This window comes from Podarcis gaigeae, assembly GCF_964106915.1.
Source record: "Podarcis gaigeae genome assembly, chromosome: 13".
NCBI classification, from domain to species: Eukaryota; Metazoa; Chordata; class Lepidosauria; order Squamata; family Lacertidae; genus Podarcis; species Podarcis gaigeae.
In genome coordinates, this window is record NC_139689.1 from 29256613 (window position 1) to 29281831 (window position 25219).

Here is a 25219-nt window from a genome sequence, read left to right on the forward strand (position 1 = left end):
CAGATTTAAAGTGGTATGATACTGCTTTAAATGCATAGGGCAAATGGGGTTTGAGCCTTATCAACAAGTCCTGGAGTTGAACCTTGGCTATTCCAGAAATCTCTCAGTCCTTCCCATTCTAGATTGATTTGTCTACTACATGACTGCTGATCTCTCCCGAGTACATTTTAGATTTACAGTACAGATGTATCTCAGGTTACATACGCTTCAGGTTACAGACTCCGCTAACCCAGAAATAGTGCTTCAGGTTAAGAACTTTGCTTCAGGATGAGAACAGAAATCGTGCTCTGGCGGCAGCAGAAGGCCCCATTAGCTAAAGTGGTGCTTCAGGTTAAGAACAGTTTCAGGTTAAGTACAGACCTCCGGAACGAATTAAGTACTTAACCTGAGATACCACTGTACGTTAGAAATGTGCAGTGGCTAGAGGGCTAGGCTAGGATCTGGGAGAACAGGGTTCAAATCCCCACTCAGCCATGAAGCTCACTGGGTGATGTTGGGCCAGTCACTCACTCTATGCCTAACCTACCTCACAGGGTTGTTGTGAGGGTAAAACAAGAAGTATGCATGCTGGGTTGTAAATGTAATAAATAAAAAGTTGTCAGCTTTAAGTGGTTCAAGCTGCAGCCCGGTACAGACTTATTTTGAGCTTAAATGTAAAGGGACCCCTTACCGTTAGGTCCAGTCGCGGACAACTCTGGGGTTGCAGCACTCATCTCGTTTTACTGGCCAAGGGAGCCGGCGTACAGCTTCCGGGTCATGTGGCCAGCCCGTTTACCTTCCTGCCAGAGTGGTACCTATTTAACTACTTGCACTTTGATGTGCTTTTGAACTGCTAGGTTGGCAGGAGCTGGGACCGAGCAACGGGAGCTCACCCTGTCATGGGGATTCAAACTGCTGACCTGATCGGCAAGTCCTAGGCTCTGTGGTTTAACCCACAGCACCACCCGCGTCCCTATTTTGAGCTTAAGCACTATTATATACAACTGCAATGTAAAAGTTGACTGCTGAGGCTGAATTTTAATATGAATTCAATCCCCAGCATCCACAGGTAGGGGATTCCTGCCTGAAACCAGAGCTGCTGCCAGCCAGTGTAGACAACAGGAAGCTAGGTGGGCCAATTGGTCTGACTTAACATAAGGCAACATCCAGGGTGCTGTGAGCTACCAGCATAAGGGTTAAGGCTCCTTTGAATCTTGCTTTTAGGATTTTTGCAATCTGATATTTCAAATGCATTGCAGGGGGTTGGACTAGATTACTCTAGCGGTCCCCTCCAAGTTTACAATTCTATGATTCTAAATTATGGTTTCTGCTGCTAGCTGGCTTGAGCAGATTGTGATTTCTCAAAAAATCACATGAGCTTTATTAAATCGTAAGGACCTTCAGAAGGGCAATTACGCATATCGATTTTCGGTGAGGGTCCGAAATCATGTATTTTACAGTACAGTATTCAAACATCCAATATTAATTATTTGTCTCCTAATTGGTTAATTAAGGTCCTTTGAAATACTGGACAGTTCTACTTATCACACAGCTGTTTCTTCCTCCCCCCTCCAACCCCCCCCACTCCAGATTTATATACTTTCCTCTCCCCACCGCCCCCTCCACCTTAAATTATTTGGCAAGCGTAGCCTGCATTTAATTTAATTCCAAGAAATATATATATTTCCCTTCTCTTTGTCCATTCAAGGTCGATGCTCTGAACTGGAAAGTGTCCAAATAAATCGCCCAAGGAGAAGGAATGGAATTCCACCTTCAGCAGCAAGGAGGCAAAGCAAAACGTTTCGCAAAGTTTTCTCCTCTCTCCAGCTTTGATTTCCCACGAGGCAGAGAACGGCTTTGGCGTGCTCCGACGAAGAACTCGTTTGCCACTCCCGAGGGAGCAGGAATCCTGCTCCGGAGCGCGCTCGGCGCGCGTTCCCGACGCCTGGTGCTGGTGGGTGAGAGAGAGAGAGAGTGAGAAGAGGTGGTGGCTTCTGGTAGTGACTTTTTTTTTTTTTTTGGTAAAGGAAGTGAAAAGGGTTGAAAAGTTGGGTTGCAAAGAAAAGTGCAAAGGGGGAAGCGAAGCTCGAGAAAACAAACCGGGCCCGATTGCCAAGGCGGTTGGAGAAAATAAAAAACAAAAAATCTCCACCCACCTTCCTTCCTTCTCTTCCCCGGACGAAATTATGAGCTGGGATTTGCAATGAAAAAACAATGGGGCCCATTCCCAGCCCCTGCTGGTTTTGCATGGGGTTCTTCTTGGTTTCGGTCTGGCCAGGAGTTGTTTGGAGCACGGAAGGTAAGTTTGTTTTGTTTTGTTTCTATTTCTGTTTATTGGGGCGGCGGGGGGGGGGGGGAGAAGCAAAGAAAAGGAGGAGGGAAGGCGTCCAGGAAGGAATCTCTCAGCCAGTTTTGCAACCAAGAAAGGGGGTTCCAAGTTGGAAGAAATAAGAGAGAGGAGAGAAACTTATGTGCGCAAACTTGTTGATTTTCGGATTTCGTTTGGGGCGGGATTATTTCATTAATTAGCCGCGTGTTTTTGATTAATTTAATTAATTCCTGGTGTCCGGGTCAACGCAGATCGGAGTCGGTCGCCGGGGGGCGGGCGGTGTATGGTGTGTTTTTTTGTGGGGGGGGGGGGGTGATCGACAAAAGCTCAGTTCTTTGCATTGTTCAAAACGTTGTGGGAGGTGGGTCTGGGAAATGGGGCCAGAGAGAAGTTTCTGCTCCTCTGATCGTCGGTTGCGCCGAGATTTCGGGCCACGCGCGCCTTCAAGGAAACGGGCCCATTAAGAACTCGTTGGGGCGCGGATTAGCTGCCCTTGAAGATGTCGGCGGCCGCCCTCTCTGCCCCCTTTTTCGCCCCCCAAGCCCAGGCTGCAACGGGAAAAGGGCGCATGTTTGCAGAGTCGCCCTTGCGACGCGTGTTTTTGCGCGGCTGGCGCAGGGCGCTTCTGAGCCGCGTTAGCAATTGCTTGCAAGCTGGCGGTGGAGAGACAGCTCTACTCTCGAGTCGGTTAGGGCAGAGTTAAACGATGTCGCCTTGTTTGGGTTACACATTGCAGTGGATGTGTGTGTGTGTGTGTGTGTGTGTGTGTGAGAGAGAGAGAGAGAGAGAGAGAGAGAGAGAGAGAGAGAGAGAGGGTTTTGCCTGCGAAGGAGGCGGCGGGAGATGGTGCTGGACGGAGCGGGACTTGTTCTCATTCAGTCTCGACGAGTTAACGTGACTTAAATCCCCAGCAGGCCACCCCCGCCATGTGTCAAAACTTGCCGAAGGGCATTGCTCCGGAGATCCCAAATGTCTTTCCTTAAAAACATAAGAAGTGCCTTATGGCAGGAGTGGGGAACCTTTGCCCCCACCCCCAGATGTTGCCCACCCGCAAGGATGGCCAGTGGGGAAGGAGGAGAGGAGTTGAAGTACAGCAACATCTGGATGAGCACAGCTGTCTGTTCAAGAACTTTGTAAATTTGCAGATCATCCGCAGATCTCGGGGCGGTTGACCACATAAAAACATAATTTAAAAACATAAAAAACATAACAAAATTTTAAAAATCCTTCCAGTAGCACCTTAGAGACCAACTAAGTTTGTTATTGGTATGAGCTTTCGTGTGCATGCACACTTCAGATACATGCACATAAAAGCTCATACCAATAACAAACTTAGTTGGTCTCTAAGGTGCTACTGAAAGGAATTTTTTTATTTTGTTTCGACAATGGCAGACCAACACAGCTACCTACCTGTAATGAAAAACATAGTAAAAATAAGAGCAGCAAGAAACCGATAATCCCTCCCATTCCCAAAGGCCTGGTTGAAAAGGAACGTTTTTGACTGGAGCCCAAAGGTGTATAAAAGGAGAACTTCCCCGGATAGAGTATTCCACAAATGGGGAGCCACCGCAGAAAAGGCCCGACCTCATGTTGCCACCCTCCGGACTCCTCATGGAGGAGGCACACAAAGAAGGGCCTCAGAAGATGATCTCAAGGTCCGGGTAGGTTCATATGGAAGGAGGCAGCCCTTGAGGTATCATATTGTAAGACTACAACTTCCGCCATCCACATGGACTGTGCTGCCTGGGGTTGATTGACATGGGGAGCCCTGAAGCAATATGGAGAGCCACTGATCCCCCAGGGCGGTCTACTCTAAATGGGATAGTGGCCTACAGTCTATTGCCCATTCATTTCGTGGTATTTTCTGTCTTGTGAGTGCGTCATCCCTACCCCTTGGATGGACTATACCATGGGTAGGCAAACTAAGGCCCAGGGGCCGGATTCGGCCCAACCGCCTTCTAAATCTGGCCCGTGGACAGTCTGGGAATCAGCATGTTTTTGCATGAGTAGAATGTGTCCTTTTATTTAAAATGCATCTGTGGGTTATTTGTGGGGAATAGGAATTCTTTCATTTCCCACCAAAAAATATAGTCGGCCCCCCACAAGGTCTGAGGGACAGTGGACTGGCCCCCGGCTGAAAAAGTTTGCTGACCCCTGGACTATACCATTTTCATGCTATCCTTTCCCTTTATTTTGCTGCTACAAGGGAAATGGGGTGGGTAAGGGGTGCGTTACGATGAAAAACCGTGTCTTGTTGAGCTTCGTTGATAACATACATATATTGCGTGGGTGGTGATTTTAAATTGTTGTACACCGCTCTTGGTGGTTCACCAGTTTTAAAATCAATAAAATGAGGCTACAACCAGACATTAAAAATCAGTCAGTACAAGAAACTGAACCAGCACCAAAAATTAACATTAAACCATCAAGAGGCAGTAAAAGATCAATAAAAATGTGAAACACAACCAGGAAAGGGGTGGGTGGACACAAAACTGATCTAAGGACTAAAATGCAGTAAAACCATAGTTGTTAAACAGTATGTGTGAGTAAAGAGATATATACCTGGGGCTGGAAGTGTAGGTGTTCAGTGAGTCTCTCTGGAGGCGTATTCCATTGTCTTCTGAGATGGACAGATGCCAATAATACTGGTCCCAAATAGGGCTTAAAAAATGAATGCTAGCACTTTGAATTGGACCAGTGCAGATGAAAAAAAACACTGGCATACAATGGCGTAGTATCTATCACCCTCTCCTTTGGGAATCTTGCTGCCCTGTTTTGAGCTAGCTGGAGTTTCCAGTCCTTTTTCAAAGGAAGCCCCACCACACAGGACCATCCTTGGAGAGTAGGTGAAGATATGTAAAGTCATCTTTATTTAGGAGAGGAGAAGCACTGTGGCTGGGGAGGGGGCGGGAATCATCTGTTTTGCATTTAAGGTTCCAGGTTTGATCCCTGACCTCTCCAGGTGGGAGACAATACGGAGATAGATGGACTGACTTGGTATAAGATATTACGTTCCCATAAGAGCTTTCATCTGATGAGTTTGAGCTGTTGTAAAACTGTGGGTTAATTTTTGTGTTGTGGTTTCTATGATCGATGTTCTTAATTGTTTGATTGCAAAACAAACAGAAAAATGTTCATATAGTTTTGCTGCAAGGAACCCTGCCAAGGGAACAATCAAATGCCGGAATGGAACCAAGAGCACGAGCTGCAGGAATTCAGCTGATGAAGTTTTCCCCTACCTCTCATGTTGTGTTTGTGGGGACTTCACCAATTAAATTATTCCAAGTTGATGTTAAACGCAGAGGAGCAGGGCTGGTGCAAAACAAAGAGGTTGAAATTGTATCCTGGATGGTTTGATAAGTGTTTACGGACTTGATGCTGCCTCCCTGCATCCCACAGTCACTGTTTAGTGCAGAGATCTCGAATAATACTGAAGTGGGGGGCTTCTCACCACGTTGATTGAGCTAGCTTTCTGTCTCTGGAAATCTGAAGAGATGTGCATGTAGGAATGGAGTCGTTAGTGTTGGGTGGGCTTTGGATTTTGGCGTGGTTCTGCATCTTGAATGGAGAATGTGAATTCTGCCAGCAGCCCTGGCAAATGGGCTTTAGTAAATTCACACACACACACACACACACAATTTAAATGTTTAGAGTTGGGACTTAAGTTGGACCAAAGATCTGACTTGAGTTGATGATGTTATTTTAGGCAGGGAAGGAAAATTTGATGGGGTTTACTGGAATGTTGCAAAACTTCTGATGTGGCAAGGGAAGATATGCTAACAACATGCTGTAAATGACACAAAGGGGATTATTTGATCATCCATTCTTGTCATTACTGGCTTCTTGCTTTGCTGCGTGCTGTTCTTTGGCTCTTTTTACTGTGAAGTACAGCAGGCAAAGGCTGTGTTGTTTGTAAATAATTTTTTAATCCCTTGGATTTCGTCATCTTTTGTTTTGTTTAATAATTCCGCTAAGAAAATCCAGTGGTTGAGTTGCAAAGTGAGAGGTGCTGGGGCTCAAAGACTCCTGCTTGCTTTTCTTCCTACCTCCAGGTGCATGAGAATTGTTTGTGGCCAGAGATTTAAGAAATGTGTTCACAACTCAGATGGTCTTTCCCCCTGCAAATTATATTTTAAATCAATTAACATCGTCACGCATATTTGGAGATCTGGGAAATGTGTAGAATTAGGATGAACCAGTCAGTCAAAAAGTTGCCAATGAAGGAGGCGGTTTTGAGTGCATGTAGGTGTCGCAGCCTTTGTATTGTTTGGCTGAAGAATGCTGTATGACTTGAAGGCTTGCATACTCCAGAGGTAGACTTAAATGCAGATAGCTGTTGGGCTGTAAAAGCATGGTGTGTTCTGCAGATTCAAACAAGACTTTAGTCGGGGTTCTGGTTGAGAGCATGGGAATGCTAAGATTATGCTTGAGCAGTCTCTGCGGTCTAATATGTAATATACTACAGTGATGCTGGTCCACTTGGCAGGGTTGTTGTAAGCAGTGCTTTAAAAAGAGAGAGAGAGAGAGAAGGTGCCAGTACTCACCATAAAGTTATTACAGTAAGTGCCACAGTTTTAACATTTGGCGGGAAAAGGTTCCAGTACAGTGGTACCTCAGGTTACATACGCTTCAGGTTACAGACTCGGCTAACCCAGAAATAGTGCTTCAGGTTAAGAACTTTGCTTCAGGATAAGAACAGAAATCGTGCTCCGGCGGCGCAGTGGGAGGCCCCATTAGCTAAAGTGGTGCTTCAGGTTAAGAACAGTTTCAGGTTAAGTACGGACCACCGGAACGAATTAAGTACTTAACCTGAGGTACCACTGTACTACTTACCCTTGAAAACACCAGAAAAAAAGCACTGGTTGTAAGGATTATTGAGATAATCTGTGTGTCTTTTTTAAAAAGCCCTTGTAAATCATGAACAGACCCCAAAACCTATTTGACAGACCCAAACCAGATGCTACTTTCATAGCTTTCCTAGGTTGACACAGATAATTCTGTTAGAGACTCCTAAGAATTCCTACTTTTCTGAAAGTTTGTTTGCCATGTCAGTAAATGGTGACGGAGAGATGCAACCCTTTGCTCAGAGCAGGGTAAACATAGGGGAGCAGTGACCCAGAGCAAAGGTGTGAGACAATAATTTGGCAAGGTCCCAACTTGATTTTCATTCTTTAATCTTCCTTCTTTCTTTCTTGAGTTGGGATATTAGCATGAGTTGGGGGGGGGTACACACACTCCCTTGACCTTAGTTAGCTTGTTTCCATAGTGACCTTCAGGCTCCCGCCAGAACCTTCCCCCCACCAAACCTCTCTTCTATTGCAGCTGCTGTTAAATATTAAACTCTCTAATGGTTTTACAGAGTAAGCGAGAAACCTTCAACCTCCCAACTCTCCACCAATCTCTCTCCCCCAGCAACCCACCCCTGTTCTTTAATAGCAGAATGTGCTGGGTAATTGTAACGGACATTGCCATGCTCTGAAATCCCAGGGATTCTTTCTGCTGTAAGATGACCAAAAGAGGGAAGGAGAGATAGATAAGCACTAGTCACTTACCACAGGCAGCTGGTGTCCCTGCCCCCAGATTATTAAAAAGAGGTAAAGGTAAAGGTCCCCTGACAGTTAACAGTTAAGTCCAGTCGCGAACGACTCTGGGGTTGCGGCGTTCATCTTGCTTTACTGGCCGAGGGAGCCGACGTTTGTCCGCAGACAGTTTTTCTGGGTCATGACTAAGCCGCTTCTGGCGAAACCAGAGCAGCGCACGGAAACGCCATTTACTTTCTCGCCGGAGCGGTACCTATTTATCTACTTGCACTTTGACGTGCTTTCAAACTGCTAGGTTGGCAGGAGCTGGGACTGAACAACGGGAACTCACCCTGTCGCGGGGTTTTGAACCGCCGACCTTCCGATCGGCAAGCCCAAGGCTCAGTGGTTTACACCACAGCGCCAGGCTGTTACACCACCCCAAATCCCTCATAACACTGCTGCAGCAGTAGCAGCATGACTCAAGCGCTATGCATTGCCATGCCGGTCTAGAATTGCACCACAACTTTTTCTGTGTCATTACAGGGGGTCCTGCGGTTCACTTGTTTTGACGACATGCTATTTTCTAGGTTCCCCTTAAATATACTGCTATCTTAAGTGATTGCACTTGGAATAGTTTGTTTGTTGCTTAAAGCATTCACCAATTTGCTGTGTATCTGTTTATCTACGATAGATCCAGTGGGGAATGGAATGTTCCACCGGTTATAGACAACCTGGGATGGGGGACCTGTGACCTTGCAGATGACTTTGGACTCCATCTCCCATCAGCCTCGGCCACCATGGCTAATGGTTAGGGATGATGGGAGTTGGAAGCCAGCAACATCTGGAGGCCAACAGGTTCCCTGCCCCTGGGGTAGATACCAAAACACTAAGGTTGTGAGTTGGAGGTTGATTTAGCAAATCATTGAATTGTAGAGTTGAAAGGGGCTCCGAGGGTCATCTAGTCCACCCCCTGCAAATCCTACCTAGGTTTCTGTTTAGCCACTTGGCTGGTCACTGTGCAGAATAGAAACTCTTTCCCATTGAACCCCTGCTATCACAGAGCACTGTGTGTGCAGCTGCTATAGCTCCTTTGTTTTCCCCAGCGCTCTTATCCTCCTCAGCAAGATTAGAGATCAAAGTACCAAGTCTGGAAGGGAATTTGAGAGGCACTGCTAGTAGTGCCATGCCACACGGGTGGCTGTTCCTTTTGGCTTCCTCTCCCTTCTGCTTCTGCTAAGTAAGAATGCATCTAGGAAGCCCACCAGCTTAGGAGGAGCCCCAGCAAAGCACAGTTTGCCAGGGGCTCCCTCAAAGCCGGGAGCTGTTCAAGCAGGAGACAGAGAGTTGGAGGGCGAGTGGGTGCTTATTAGACAGCATCTGTCCATCAACATCTTTTAAATTTCATGTTTTGGTTTGCAAGAATTCTGCTTCCTCAGAGAGGTGGTCAGATCTAGTGCCTTATTTCCATCCATTCTGGCTCTGTTGATGGGGTTCACGAAGGGTGTGGATCTTCTGTCTTTCCCTTGAGAACTAATTCATAGCACGGTTTCATAAACCGAAAGAACTAGCATGATCTAGTCTACCATGCTATATCCAACAGCAGCTAGATGGGCAGAATGTGAAGGTGACGGCCTTCTCCTGTTGTTTGCCTGTAGAATCACCTAGCTTTTTAGAAAGATGCTACTTCTTAAGATTGATGTTCCATTTAGCTATTTTAGCTGTTCATAGATCTGTTAACCAAATGCCTCGACATTTTCTGATCCTTCCGGAAAAACTCCCAGACCTAGTGACCATCCTCACATTGTGTTGTGCAGAATTCCTTAGGTTAACTCTGTGTTGTGTGAAGAAGGAAATGTTTATAGCGCTATTCTATGAGTCTTACCTGAATTTCTTTTTTCTTTTTGTGTCTGCAAACATGTGAAGCCTGAAGGTGGAGTGGGTGGAAAGGGGAAATTCAGAGTAGGACATACCATAGCACTGAAGGCAGTTGAATCAAAGGACTGGTGATTTTTTAGGAGAAGTGGTTTGTGGGCTTTGTGCTTGGACCACACCTCGATGTTTTGTACTCAGGTTGTGATTTTATTCATTTATTCATTTGTTCTTTATTCAATTTATATCCCGCCCTTCCTCCAGTGCGCAAATCACTTGACCTTCAGGTCCAGCACTCTTGTTTTAATACCTTTGGGATGCTTACAAGCAGCGCACAAGGACAACAATGTTCCCTTGTTGTTTATCTGCAACATCTGGTATTCAGAAATATGCTGTGTCTGAATGCAGAGCTTCTAGTTAGCTATGCTTTCTTCTGTTGGAAGAATTGGGGTGGAGCCACAGAAGAGTAGACATGATTTATAGCTCATTTCTTGCAGGCACCTGGTGCCCTGTACAATAGCATACTAACTTTCCTTGCTGAATTAATTGAAAACAAGCGGGTCCACTTGCCTCAGCTGTATTTGGTTTGTTTACACATGCCTAATCCACTTTTAAAGTTTTTTTTTTAAAGAAAGTGGTGCAAAGAGGAGAGCATCTACGAAAGCTGTGGGGGCTCAGTCCGGAACTGAATCTCACCAGCTGTAATGAAGTTAATTTTAATGTGTCCTCCCACTCTTTTTATACCAAGCACTAGAAAAGAGCCCAGGCCCTCTGTTTGTTTGGGTGGCCCAGGCCTGAGGCCTCTTACTGCTTGGTTGCTGGGAGACCACTGGCGGAAACGCTGAGAACTTGGGCAGCTGGGAGTTGACTTTATTACGGCCCCTTTTCAGTCGATTGTCCCGTAGGAGAGTCCCCACTGAGCCCTAGATGCCGAGGAAGCGAGACTGCTCTTTGGCAAGTGACATGGCTGCTGTGCCTCAGCCGTGGAAGAATTCCCCATAAGGTGTCTGCTATAGGCAATGCACAACCATAGAATATATAGGGCTTCCTTTGGGGTGAAGAATGCCAAAGGAGCAGGGTTTCTGAGACTGCTGTAAGGATCCCCCCAGCAAATGCTAGTCTCTTCCCCATTTTGCTCTCTGTAGGATGTGGGGACAGCACTTTTCTTCACAACTGTCTTTCCCAGTGTTGGGGTTCCTCAAAAACCTCCCACTTGTGTCTGGAAACTTATCTGTAGTGTTTGCTGAAACTTGACACACTTTATCGTAGCCTTGCTTACCAGACTGGTGTTTCTGTCCTTACGTGGGCAAGTATTGAACCCCTTGCATGCGGCTTAGTTTTCTTCCAAAACTAAGACCTTTGTCCTTCAGTCCTACCATCTGTAGGCTTAGATGCCCTAACTAATTTTGAGATGCACCCTTCAAAACATGGGGAGCTGTAAATGTGCCTTTTTAATAAAGAAAAGAAAAAGAATGCTGAATTTCACCAACCACATATTTTAAAAACCGGGAGTTGATAAATAAGAGCACGCCTGTTACTTGCCCTGCCAAATTTTGGTTTTTGTGCGGATAGTGTCATTTTTATGGTGTAGCCACTAGGTGACCCTGAATATAGTTGTATCTGGATGAAGTCAAGTTTCCTGTGCTGTGTTGCTGTTGTTGAAAACGAGATAGTAAAAGTTATTGTCTAGTTTCCTGGTGTGACTTACGCCTTCCGTGGCAGAGTGCATTTATCCAAAACCCTGTGATTGAATTGCATGTCAGAGCTGACTCAGCTCTAAAATGTCTGACGTAAATTTGAAGTGGGTCTCTGAACACGCACAGAGTACATTTCCCCTCTTTGTTGCTGTATCAGCTCTCTCCCATGTGAGAATATCTAGAAGGCACAAAGTTGTTTACTCCTGTGTAAAGAGACTGAGCCCTGTACCTATCAAATGCTTAGCAGCTCCTTCCTTTTCACAGCCTCTGCTATACTGTAGGTCAGGGGTAAGCAACCTTTTTCAGCCATGGGCTGGTCCACCGTCCCTCAGACCATGTGGTGGGCTGGACTATATTTGGGGGGGGGGGAATGAACAAATTCCTATGCCCCACAAATAACCCAGAGATGCATTTTAAATAAAAGCACATATTCTTCTCATGTAAAAACACCAGGCAGGCCCCGCAAATAACCCAGAGATGCATTTTAAATAAAAGGACACATTCTACTCATGTAAAAACACGCTGATTCCCGGACCGTCTGCGGGCTGGATTTAGAAGGCGACTGGGCTGGATTTGGCCCACGGACCTTAGGTTGCCTACCCCTGCTGTAAGTCTTGATCTCCCAGTGGCAACTGGGCTGGGTGAAGTGGGGGAGCTTATCTTGATTCTAGCTCCTTTAAGCTGCATGGGCATGCCCAAAATGTGCAGAAGGTGGAGCATGTTGCCTCCACCAGCATTGCTTCAACGAGCCACTTTTCCTTTCTAAAACATGCCCGGCTTGAAAAAGCAGTTTTGTTGTCAAACCCTGCCAAACCCGCCCGGGGGTAGTCTAATGACACCATTGATCCAGGAGGGAGAAGGGTTGAGCCGCAGCTTCTGCTGCAGAAGTCATTCCTCAAAGAATCCCCCAAAAGGCCAATCTAGGCCTCCAGCCATAAATGCTTTCTTCATTCTAAAATGGAGATTGTCTAGTGAAGTCACCTGCAATATTTTCAGAACTGGCACCTCAGTCCCAACCTGAAAATCTATATTTAATTTTCTTTCTTTCATCTGCCATAAATGTCCATATTTCTCCTTTGCTCTCAAGGAGGCTAGCTGCAATTGGAGCAGGGCTCCTACATCTGTCAATAGTTGCCAAGCAGATTATGTTTTGATGTTCTTTGTTGGTTGTATAGCTGTATTGACCTAAAAATTGGCAGGTGTAGCATGTTGTGCAGGAAGGGGGCTCTACACCTGGAGAAATCCCCCAAACGGTGTGACATTCAGTAGTAAAAGGGTTCTGTGACCCTTTGTCATCTGATAATACAATCTAGAAGAAACTAGTGGTTGTACACGTGGGAAACTTCTAATTTGATTTAGATGCTGTCAAAGTTCTAATCTATTAATGGTGTGTAGTGGATATAAATGCACACAGTTAGTAGGAGGAACCTTCAGTTCATATCCTGCCTCAGCCATAAACTCTATTACGTTTAATAAGAGGTTGTTTTTTTCTTGTTGTCAGTCATTTGTAAGATAGGCCTGTGTTGTTGTTGCTGCTGCCTTTCCCATGTTGCTGCTGGTTTACCGTCTAAGGCTGCTGTACCTATTATTTTACTGTGCCAAAAATATTTCTGCAACTTGAAGATCCAAATTCTGCCATTGTTTGTCGTGCCAAAGTAGTTGTTTTAATCCATTGTCCATAATACACCTAGGGCTTGGGCAACTGCTTCTCCATCCTAGGGCCAGTTCATTAAGATTTAGAGAGAAAATACATGCCCCTTGCAAGTGTGTGCTCGCCTTCTCTCTCTCCAGTTCTTTAAATAAAAATGACCAGTCCTTACAATTTTTTAAAAAATCCTCTTGATTTTAAACAAAACTTGTTTCCGTGTTGCCATACTGCAGGTCTAGACAGCTGATGAATCTATCAACCCAAACCTTGCTTACCAGCCTTGTATTGTGGGTTGCCTGCCACTTGACCTGTGCATTTACAGCTGCAATCAGGCAGCTCTATCAGGTTATATATTCTTCTGCCTGCTGGGCTGTTTGTTCAGCTTGGTAGGCCAGAAGTTGTGCACACCTGCTATACTGTTTGGAAGTATTGCTGGATAGAAACTCTCATAACATCCACCATTTTGGGGAATAAATACTCTCCTCCTCCTCCCGCTTCCCATAAGTACCTGGGCTACACTGGGTTACAATACATTTCACAGATGGACAAAGGGATCCTGAATTGATGCCTTTGCTATTATTACTGACTTCTGAGGACTATGTACTCTGCTGCAGACTGTACTCATTTGCTGTGCAAGTAGCCTGCCCAACACCACTTTAAAAGCAGAAAAGGGTGTTTGTTCATTTGGTTAAAGATGCACTAGGAAGACACACTTGCGGTAATACGTTACCAGTAACTCAAAGGGAATCTTGCCAGCTGCAGAATGTGAAATGGAAAGCTGTATCAAGCGTGATACTTCAGCGTTCATTGACATTCATGCCGACAAGAATTTCAAGTCAGAGATTTCACTTCTTAAAAGTCCTGGCTGGGGTGGGTGGGACTGAAATGCCACAAATGAAGAGTTGTGTATGCATACTAAACAACATTTTTTGCAAGGCATCCCCCAAAGGCAAATGAGAGAAAAATGATTTATCAGGGAGAGGTACCCAAAATAGACTCGGCTGGAGCAGAAGAAATTAAAAAAAAAAACAATTTGAAAGTCTGTGGAACTTGTTTTGAGATTATTTTCAGATAGTTCTCAGCCACATGGTAAACCTGAGCCCACCTGTTCATTGTTTTTAACCTACTTATTAGTCCCACCTCGCTTATTGCTTCATTCCCGCTGAACCTTGGACCTGACTTGAATCACACTTTCTTCTGTCAACAGGAATGTGTCAGTTTCTTCCCCACTGTCCAGACTTTTATCTGATTGGGAGCTGCTGGGTTGTGTGTCTGTGGGATCGGTCACTTGGCTGCCACTGGGCTCCTTGGCGTCATCTTGCCGATCCTCTAGAGGCGAAGGCTGGTTCTGCTTCTCTTTCTGGTGCTTGTCCGTGCAGGAAAGAGGGTTGCGTAAACTGCCCGCGTGGGAATGGAGTAAACATGAGGAGAAGACGCCCATCCCAACCAGAAAATCAAGCTTGTTTCTCTCCTGCTCTGAATGTTATAACTGGCCTGTTATTTCTTAGTGCCAATCTCCCTTCCCCCGCCCTCCGCTTTCAAGGAACAAAGTGCAAAATCCCCAGTGCATAGCAAGTCTGAAGAATGGTCCTTTCCCCACAGAAAGCCTTTAAAGCTTGTTTCTATTCGGTCCCTATTAAAGGAAGGCCATATTAACTATACAGTGGTACCTCGGGTTACGTACGCTTCAGGTTACATACGCTTCAGGTTACAGACTCCGCTAACCCAGAAATATTACCTCAGGTTAAGAACTTTGCTTCAGGATGAGAACAGAAATCGTGCTCCGGTGGCACGGCAGCAGCAGGAGGCCCCATTAGCTAAAGTGGTGCTTCAGGTTAAGAACAGTTTCAGGTTAAGAACGGACCTCCGGAACGAATCAAGTACTTAACCCGAGGTTGTTGTTGTTGTTGTTTAGTCGTTTAGTCATGTCCGACTCTTCGTGACCCCATGGACCAGAGAATGCCAGGCACCTCTGTCCTCCACTGCCTCCCACAGTGTGGTCAAACTCATGCTGGTAACCTCGAAAACACTATCCAACCATCTCGTCCTCTGCCACCCCCTTCTCCTTGTGCCCTCCATCTTTTCCAACATCAGGGTCTTCTCCAGGGAGTCTTCTCTTCTCATGAGGTGGCCAAAGTACTGGAGCCTCAGCTTCACAATCTGTCCTTCCAGTGAGCACTCAGGGTTGATTTCCTTCAGTATGGAGAGGTTTGATCTTCTTGCAGTCCATGGGACTCTCAAGAGTCTCCTCCAGCACCATAATTCAAAAGCATCAATTCTTCGGCGATCAGCCTTCTTTATTGTCCAGCTCTCACTTCCATACATCACTACTGGGAAAACCAAAGCTTTAACTATACGAACCTTTGTTGGCAAGGTGATGTCTCTACTTCTCAAGATGCTGTCTAGGCCTGTCATTGCCCTTCTCTCAAGAAGCAGGCGTCTTTTAATTTCGTGGCTGCTGTCACCATCTGCAGTGATCATTGAGCCCAAGAAAGTAAAATCTCTCACTACCTCCATTTCTTCCCCTTCTATTTGCCAGGAGGTGATGGGACCAGTGGCCATGATCTTTGTTTTTTTGATGTTGAGCTTCAGACCATATTTTGCGCTCTCCTCTTTCACCCTCATTAAAGGGTTCTTTAATCACTTTCTGCCATCAAGGTTGTGTCATCTGCATATCTGAGGTTGTTGATATTTCTTCCGGCAAAAGGACAAAAGTGGAAAGGACCTAACAGAAGCAGAAGACATCAAGAGGCAAGAATACACAGAGTAACTATACCAGAAAGAAATGGATGTCTCGTATACCCCAGGTAGTGTGGTTGCTGACCTTGAGCCAGACATCCTGGAAAGTGAAGTCAAATGGGCCTTAGAAAGCACTGCAAATAACAAGGCCAGTGGAAGTGATGGTATTCCAGCTGAACTATTTAAAATTTTAAAAGATGATGCTGTTAAGGTGCTACACTCAATATGCCAGCAAGTTTGGAAAACTCAGCAGTGGCCAGAAGATTGGAGAAGATCAGTCTACATCCCAATACCAAAGAAGTGCAGTGCCAAAGAATGCTCTAACTACCGCACAATTGCACTCATTTCACACGCTAGCAAGGTTATGCTTAAAATTCTACAAGGAAGGCTCAAGCAGTATGTGGACCGAGAACTCCCAGAAGTGCAAGCTGGATTTAGAAGAGGCAGAGGAACCAGAGACCAAATTGCAAACATGCGCTGGATTATGGAGAAAGCTAGAGAGTTCCAGAAAGACATCTACTTCTGCTTCATTGACTATGCAAAAGCCTTTGACTGTGTCGACCACGGCAAACTATGGCAAGTTCTTAAAGAAATGGGAGTGCCAGATCACCTCATCTGTCTCCTGAGAAATCTCTATGTGGGACAAGAAGCTACAGTTAGAACTGGATATGGAACAACTGATTGGTTCAAAATTGGGAAAGGAGTACGACAAGGCTGTATTTTGTCTCCCTGCTTATTTAACTTATATGCAGAATTCATCATGCGAAAGGCTGGGCTGGATGAATCCCTAGCCGGAATTAACCCGAGGTACCACTGTACTTTTATAATGTTTCTGAGTTCCGTTTCCTAAGGCTGCTCAAAGCGGCATGGTAGCAAGAGAAAAACAAAAGAAAAAGGGGGGGGGGAATTGCACTTGTTTAAAATTAACTTGCTCCTCTAATGATTTAATACAGTGCAATTGCAATGAAGCTTTTTATATGCTGCAGCTAGTTGTATGGGGGGGGGGGGCAAGGAGTTCTACAGAGTGGGTGCCGCCAGCAAGAAAGCCCTGCTTTGTATCCTCTCATTTCTTCCTGTGTAAAATGGCCCACGAAGCACAGCCTCACATCCAAGTACAGTGGTACCTTGGGTTAAGTACTTAATTTGTTCCAGAGGTCTGTTCTTAACCTGAACTTCTGGAACGAATTCCTTTCTAGAACCAAGGTACGACTGTACAAGAAGGTACTTATGAGAGAAGATTCTGAAGACTAAATTAACCGGGACTCAGATTGAGATGGGCAATCTGAATGCACACTGGATAAGATGAGGTAGAATCTGCCAGCACATTTCTCCTGCGCAAGCCTAGTGAAAATGAACTGGAGCTGCATATTTCAATAGGATTTGCGCAGGTGAACGTCCCATTGCTGTTAAATGATGCAGCTGTGCCTCCCTGTCTGCTCACCCTAGTTTAGGGGAATAGTGGGGAACCTCACTGGCATCGACTGCGCATGGGAGTTCTCCGTTGGAGTGGGGGCTTCTCTTTCTCCATTTGGAGGAAGCAGTTTAGATTAATACAGCTTCCTCTGCAGACCGCCTTTGAATTTTGACAGGTGTCAATCTGCGGGTGTCAGTATGACCTCAGGTGGATGATCCCACACACCTGTCAGAGTTGGTCCACAGCGGGTGGGGGTGCTAGGGACGTGGTCTGCCAGCTGGTCCAGTTCCCCACTCCTGCTTTAGGGTAGTTACCATCTGTGGGGCAGAATCTTGCCCCATGGTAAGGCTACCTACCTCTGACCAGGGGTGGGCAAATCATTCAGTTTCCATTCTGTATCATCTGTGCATGTGCTAACCCATAAATCGATTCTATCCTGTTTCAGTATTAATCTATGATTTTTTTAAAAATAGCACACGGAGAAAGAAAATCGCATTTAAATGCACGTCTCTGCTGCTGCTGCAAGCAAGCCACAGTTTCCCACCACCTCATCGCACATAGTAATGCCTGGTTGTACAAAATACCGTATTTTTCGCTCTATAAGATGCACTTTTCCCCCTCCAAAAATTAAGGGGAAATGTGTGTGCGTCTTATGGAGTGAATGCAGGCTCCATGGCTTCAGAGATAGCAACGCGAAGCCTCTGAAGCGCAGTGGGAGCGCTCCTGCCGCGCTCCGGAGGCTTCGTGTTGGTTTCGCTGAAGCCAGGAGAGTAAGAGGGTTGGTGCACACGATCCCTCTTGCTCTCCTGGCTTTGCTTCACTGAAGAGGCGCTGCGCAGCTTTCCCTCTCTGCGCAGCGCCCCTTCAGCGAAGCGGGAGGAGAAATGGAAGGGAGAGAATTTTTTTCCCCTTGTTCTCCCCCTCTAAAACAACGTGCGTCCTATGGTCGGGTACGTCCTATAGAGCGAAAAATACGGTATGTGATATCACCGGTGTCTTGATGCTGTACTAGTTTTCCCCAACTTCACTGCATCTTGTTGGGTGTTGCTTATAGCAAGGGCAGCTCTCTCTCTGTGTCTGTCTGTCTGTCTGTCTGTCTGTCTGTCTCTCTCTCTCTCTCTCCAACTGAGGCCCCCATAAGATGACCCATGAGGGAATGTGGCTTTTGTGGTGGAAAAGTTTCCCCACCCCCTGGGTTACTGTACGGCATCTCCCCTTCTCAGAGGCTGGGAAGAGGCCTCGGGACCACATAGGGCCTTTGAATAGCACATAGGAGTGTGGCCAGCAGTCCCCAGTGGGGGGACTCTGTCGCCCCCTGCGCTGGAATAAAGCCAGCCTGACAAATGGGGATGATGGCTGAACTGTTTATAGTGAGCTGGATGTTGCAGCTTTTAGCATGTTGCTTCTTACGCTAGTTTGCTTGTTGTTTCAAAAATAATTTCTTTGGCTAATGTGTTAGGGTGTTTTTTGCTATCAAGGAAGCACATGCTCAGCATTCGTTGTGTTATGAGAATTATAAGGTCTAAGATATAAAATAAATGTTCATAAATGTACCAGGCAAACACAATTATTATGATTATGATTATTATTGCCCCGCCCATCTTGCTGGGTTTCCCATCTGGGTGGCTTCCAACAAAACATTAAAATACACTAATTCATGAAATATTAAAAGCTTCCCTAAACAGGGCTGCCTTCAGATAGAAACCACATGTCTGAAACAGTACAGGAAAATAGTCCTGAAACCATTATGACTCTCCCAAATTGACCTCAAACGTTCCTCTGCAAGGAGGAAGGAAATGGGAAAACCTCGCCATTGTCTCTTTGCTCACAAATCCTGTCTTAAGGGCTTATCTGTGTATGAATAGGGTGAGTCTGTGACCTGGATTCAGGAACTGAGTATTTTCAAGAATGCCCAGACTGCCCAGGTAATGCAACCAGTGACCATTATTAGGTACTCTGGCAAACAGGATTTCTGCTGTAGACCGCCTCCTCTGTTGTTGACCACCTCCTTCTGTGATGTATGTATGATGTTTCAGGGGTGTGGTCTTTGGCTACAGGGTGGGCAACTTAAAAAGTCTATATAAGGACTTGCACACCAATATTCGGGGTTCCTCCTCCCTCCTGTGTGGGGTTGTGAGCCCCCTGTTGCAACAGTTTAATAAAGATCAGGCTTCCTAGCTGCTTTGCTTCTCAATATTCTATGGTTGGCCTGTTATTTTTGCCTACAGATAGAGAACCTAGTCCTAAATAATTACATGGGCTCTTGGGTACCCCATAAGGGAAAGGGAGCAGATTTTTGTTATAACAGTTGTGTGACTTCTACAAACCCTTCCTCTTGCTTTTAATTGCCTGTTATTTACATAAAACCTACCGGCCTCTTGGTTTATCTTATTCCAAGGTTTGTGAGGAAGCTATATGCTTTGTTTTGTCTATTTCTATCTGGCTTGGAAAACTTATTTTTTTCAGTTTAGTCCCAAATGTGTTTGTTCACAAACAAAGGTCGTTGCAAACCGTTGAATCTTGAGTGAGATGATCTTCGAAACAGTCGCTCCCTCCATACCTCCTCCTAAATGCCAAGTTTTGTCAAAATGTAGATCTCCTTGGCTGAGGAGCAGCAATTCTTACACACACACACAGAGAGAGAGAGAGAGGGAGGGAGGGAGAGACTGACTGCTGGGCTGTGGAATTAATCAATAGGAAGTTATTGAAATGAGCTACCAAGTTGAAACAGGAGCCCAGCATTTCCTATAGTAACAGATAGGGCTGTGTTGTCTTTGGTGTTAGGAATCTGGAGGAGGATTTTTATTGAGGCGAAAAGGCTGTACGTGGGGAATAATGCATGCTGGTTGGTTGAATTGTGAAGAGTGGGGGAGAAGCACAGGAAGTATCGGGCTTTCTGAAAGGATGAGAGAAGTTCCTGCTTGGCTCAGAATGGCTTGGATAGATTCCAGCCTCCGGGAATGAGTTGCATGCTGAGATTCCCGAAGCCCAAATAAAATAAAATAAAATGGCCTCTTTAGTTCAAACCAGTGTATGAAATCACCATCCAGCACTGCCTATTTGAGCTCTCTGTTGCACAGGGATTTAAAAGATGCCCTTTTTTCCACGCAGGGAACGTCACCTGTTGGATTTCTGCCTGACGCATGTCTTGTTTAAAGCCGAGAAATCTTTCCAGAAAAATATATCTTGGCTCTAGAGCTGGAAAAGCCTCACATTTACAGGGAAATACAGAACTTCGCTTCCTAAAGCTTGCCTTTTCTCCCACAATCAGGCGTAAAGTTTATCACCTGCCACAGACCAGAGGCCTGTAACAGAAAGGCTGCTCAGTTTACAAAGATCATTTTATTTTCAGTTTTTTGTTCTAGAGGGGGAAGCAGCTTGTCTATAAATAGCACGGTTCTGTATACTTGAATTAAAAACTTGTACCCCCAAATGAATTCTGCATAATTTTAATCCAATTTGCATATACCGTATTTTTCTGTCTATAAGACATGTATAAGATGCCCCCTATTTTGTGGGACTCCAATTTAAGAAAATGGGGGGAGATGTATCTGTGTATAAGACACCCCCAAATTTTTGACATTATTTTTTAGGGGGGGGGAAACATAGTCTTATACACGGAAAAATCCGGTATATGCTTGTCTAAACTATTCTGTTTCTGCTAGTCATGAAGGAGAAAAAGTTACCATATTTTTCCGTATATAACATGCCCCCATGTATAACATGACCCCTATTTTTGGGGACTCCAAATAAAGAAAACCCCCATATGCACTATCCATGTATAATACGACCCCCAATTTTAAACTTGACAAAAAAATGGCGGAAATATAGTCTTATACATGGCAAAATACAGTAAATGGAGCACTGAATTCCAACTCGACTTGGCTCTGCCATGAGCTTCCGAGATTCCCAGCATACTTTATCAGACCTGAGGGCTAGGAACTTAAATTTTAAAAACCCAAAAGAGAGAGCTGAGATTCCTAGTGTGCTGGTTTCTTTTTCCCATTGATAATTCAATGTCTTTTGGGAAGGGTGCCTTCAGACTACGCACAGTCACGATAATGAGCATTGATTCACTGGTTTATATACCATATTTTTTGCTCTATAAGACTCACTTTTTCCCTCCTAAAAAGTAAGGGGAAATGTGTGTGCGTCTTATGGAGCGAATGCAGGCTGCGCAGCTATCCCAGAAGCCAGAACGGCAAGAGGGATTGCTGCTTTCACTGCGCAACAATCCCTCTTGCTGTTCTGGCTTCTGAGATTCAGAATATTTTTTTTCTTGTTTTCCTCCTCCAAAAACTAGGTGCGTCTTGTGGTCTGGTGCGTCTTATAGAGCGAAAAATACAGTATGTGGAACTTTTACCTTACATTTGGAAACTTAGACTATTCTAGTTTTACCCAAGCCTTTCAAAAGGAGTTCATAACAAGGAGCTTAGGATTGCAGACATGCTCCCAGGTGTGTGTGTGGGGGGGGATGTCCCCCATTTCTTTTGATTCCAACCTTATTTGCACTTCTCCTCCTCCGCAGTCTGCACAGGGACCGACATGAAGCTGCAGCATCCCTCCAGCCCAGAAAACCACCACGCCACCCTTCGCCACCTCTATGAGAACTGTCAAGTTGTGCAAGGCAACCTGGAGATCACTTATCTGCCGGCAGATGTGGACACGTCCTTTCTCAAGGTGGGTGTGATGGGAGAAGTTAAATGCATGTTCTCAACGCAGCTTCTCTTTATCAGGATGAAAATGAGAAGAGGAGGAAACAGGGAAGGTGGGCACACACTCCACAGGGTGGATAAAAATCAATGTTTTTTTTTTTAAAAAACACATCCCCAAAATCGGATTTTTTTGATCAGATTTTTAAAATAAAATGCTTTTGGAGGAAAAATCTTTCTAAAGATAGTTTTCTATTTAAGTTACATTATCGTCCAAAGGCTATTCATCAGGAAATAAGGATTTGTTTTAAGTTTTTCATGTGTGCTAAAACACTTATTAAACCTCACAATAATTTCATAATTATCTGTCTATGTATTTCTAATAGTATAACCAAATCAGTAATTTTTGATAGAACTGTAAAAAACTACTCTGAAAATTTATTATTCCAAAAATGAAACCTTCATCTGGTTGTAAATATTAAGATTATACCAGCAAGAAGGAGTCTTTCTGTAAAAAAAGGTCTGTAAAAATCAAGTCTTACTGACTAGTGATTTAAATCGTGATTTAAATCAATTTGATCCACGCTGCCTCTTCATATTCTTAAGTAGCATTTAGAGGAGGAAAGTTGATGGAGATTGTACATTCCACCAGGAGCGGAGGAGTCAGGTTGTGCCATAGAAATCTGCATGTCTCTCTCCCTATCACAGTGAAAGTGTCACTTACGGGAAGGTGCTTCCAAAAGCAAGCAAGGCTGGGTTTCCACCTGTGGCTGCCACCCATTTCCTCGAAAGAAGCCACACTAGCTTCAGGTGCTGTGATTGCACCTGCAGATGAGCAGCGTTGGCAGTAATAGCCTTGACTGGGCAGCAAAGCTGTTTGATCTGGGCTCACAGAATCTGTGTTTGGGCGTCTGCTCAGCGTGATCTCGTTGTGGGCAAGCTACCTAATCTTTCAGCCTCCGTTTCCATCTGTAAAATGGCAAACCATAGTGGCTGTCTCATAGGGGTGAGCTTGAATAAGGGCTTTAGAACCCCGCCATTTCAGGTTTTCGCTTGTTTTCAAACGATACTAAAAAGACCTTTTCAGAAATGTGAGGAAATGCTGGAGAATGCGGCTTGGCCTTCTTGCTTGTACCTTCTCGAGCTGTTTGTTCTGCAAGTATGCTTTCTGCTTCTTCTGTGCTGGGGATTCAGTGGCCGATGAAAAAAGCAGAGCAGAGCAGGTGCCACGGGGTTTTGTTTGGATATATTTAAATTTCTGTCGCGCAAACGAAAAAGCAATAAGTATTACGAGCATTTGTTGTACAGGTAATATATAGATAAATCTCTTGCACCCTCAGTGTCTTTGGCACTCTGGTTGTAACTTTTAAAGCCCTACATGGCTCAGGATCCCAAGTAATAATAATAATAATAAAAGTGTTTCGTTGGACTGCCTTCTCCCACAGCAATCTGCCCATCTACTGAGATTGTAATCTGAAGCCTTTTGTCTGGGTGTCCTTGCAGCTTCAGGGCTGAGTGGGGATTTGAACCCTGGTCTGCCAGGTCCTCATCTGACACTCTAACGTAGTGTTTGTCAAACTTGGCTCCCCAGCTGTTGTTGGTCTACAGCTCCCATCATCCCTGGCTCCAGGTCCTGCTAGCTAGGGATGATGGGAGTTGTAGTCCAGCCAGAACTGGGAACTCAGGTTTGAGTCACCACACCGACTCTCCGTAAGGATGAGCGGTTCCGCCTCTCTTCGGGGGTCGCCCTGGGTGGCCTTTGGACAACTTACCATGCCGTGCAAGGAGGATTCCTTGCTCCTCTTTTCTCGGCTTCTCACCTTTTCTGTCTGTCTGCCTGTCTGTCTCCAGGACATCCGAGAGGTCCAGGGATATGTGCTGATTGCCAAGAACCACGTGCGCCACTTGCAGCTGGAAAGCCTCCTGATCATCCGTGGGACCCAGCTGTATGAGGAAAAGTATGCCCTGGCTGTCCTCAACAACACTGACCCCAGCGGGGATGTGGGGCTGCAGGAGCTGGGCATGTTGGATCTGACAGGTACGGAAGGAGGGGCATGAAAAGGTGACGGGGACCTGAAAAAAACCCAATCTGTCTACCTACCTGAGTTGCAAATTCAGACGTGTCCCCATTTGAATCTCCACCTCTCCCCTCTTTCCTGCTCAGTAATACGAGATTCAGGGCTATTATAAGCATTACAATGAAAAAATGCAAGTGAACGTCCTCCAGACACTCCCAGGGTGCCATAGAAATGTTCCGAGTTTTGTTTATTTCAGCATTTGCCAAAGCCCTCCTGGACTTGGAAGTAGGCCGCAATCTAAGCCATAGAAATAATAAAAACAAAGAAAACAAAGCAAATTAAAACAAGTCTTTTATACATTGCTCTTTACTGTCCCTTTCTCTCTCCCCGATTTCTTTTCAGAGATCTTGAAGGGTGGTGTGATTGTAGACGAAAACCCCCAGCTGTGCTTCCAGGAGACCATCCACTGGGGGGCCATTTTCCACAAACACAACCAGCAGAACTACACAGAGATCAGCAGCCGCCGCCGTCGGATTTGTAAGCAAACCTTGTTTGGCTGCTGAGCTGTATTGGGGTTATAGAATTCTGCACTGAAATAAAATCCCAGATTTTTAGATTTTAAGTTGCCAGGAACACATTATTACGCTTCGTATCTCTGCTTGTTTCTTATCCTGTTATATTCTAGGTGAATTTTTTTAAAAACCAGAGTCATGTGTAGTCTCTGCTAAAGAGAAATCAAATTCTGCCCACAAGACAAGCTGAGGTCTGCAAGCTGTATAGGTTACGCAAATATGCTTCTCATACCCAACTTTTTTGATACTTGCAAGCCATGGAAAGGGTAGGGAATATATTTGCAGGGTTACACTTCAATCAGCAGAATCGAACCCTTGAGAGTCAAATTCTTACCTTCCAGCTTCTAAGGTTTTAGCAGGCAGTGTCCATGCTCTTTATAAAGTCATTTTTTCTTTCAATGGGGCTGGAAACTTTAAACAAATAAAGGCTGAGATCCTCAGTTCTTTCTCTTCATTAGATTACTGTTTGCTCCTTTTGCTCCTGCTTCTACAGTTTGTGGGATTGGCTGAGCTAAAAAAGACCGTTTAAATAATATTTATTGAGGTTTTGAAAGATTACAAAAATAAAGGGGAAAACAACAACAACAAAAAACAGAAGAATAAAAACAATAAAAAAGACATATCAATCCTTCCATAACTTATCTTTCATTTGCTTGTTTCCTTGACTTCCTCACACCTCCCTTTTTTGTATTCTAGTTCAATTAACTATTTCAGCAAATCCTTTCCATCTTTGTTTTTATCCTAATAATTTATCTTAATATAATGTGACTTTACATTCTC

The 25219-nt window shown here is 45.0% G+C and overlaps 1 protein-coding gene across 2 annotated transcripts in view; it reads left to right on the forward strand.

Moving 5' to 3' along the window:
• ERBB2 (erb-b2 receptor tyrosine kinase 2) overlaps positions 1 to 25219 on the forward strand; it is a 60802-nt gene that overhangs the window by 2995 nt on the left and 32588 nt on the right. For both annotated transcript variants that reach the window (XM_083708627.1, XM_083708628.1), the window contains exons 2-5: positions 1688 to 2278; positions 21726 to 21877; positions 23701 to 23887; positions 24270 to 24404. In XM_083708627.1, coding sequence (XP_083564753.1) covers positions 2194 to 2278; positions 21726 to 21877; positions 23701 to 23887; positions 24270 to 24404 — 559 coding nt within the window. In that variant the 5' untranslated portion in view covers positions 1688 to 2193. The remainder of the gene's footprint in view (positions 1 to 1687; positions 2279 to 21725; positions 21878 to 23700; positions 23888 to 24269; positions 24405 to 25219) is intronic.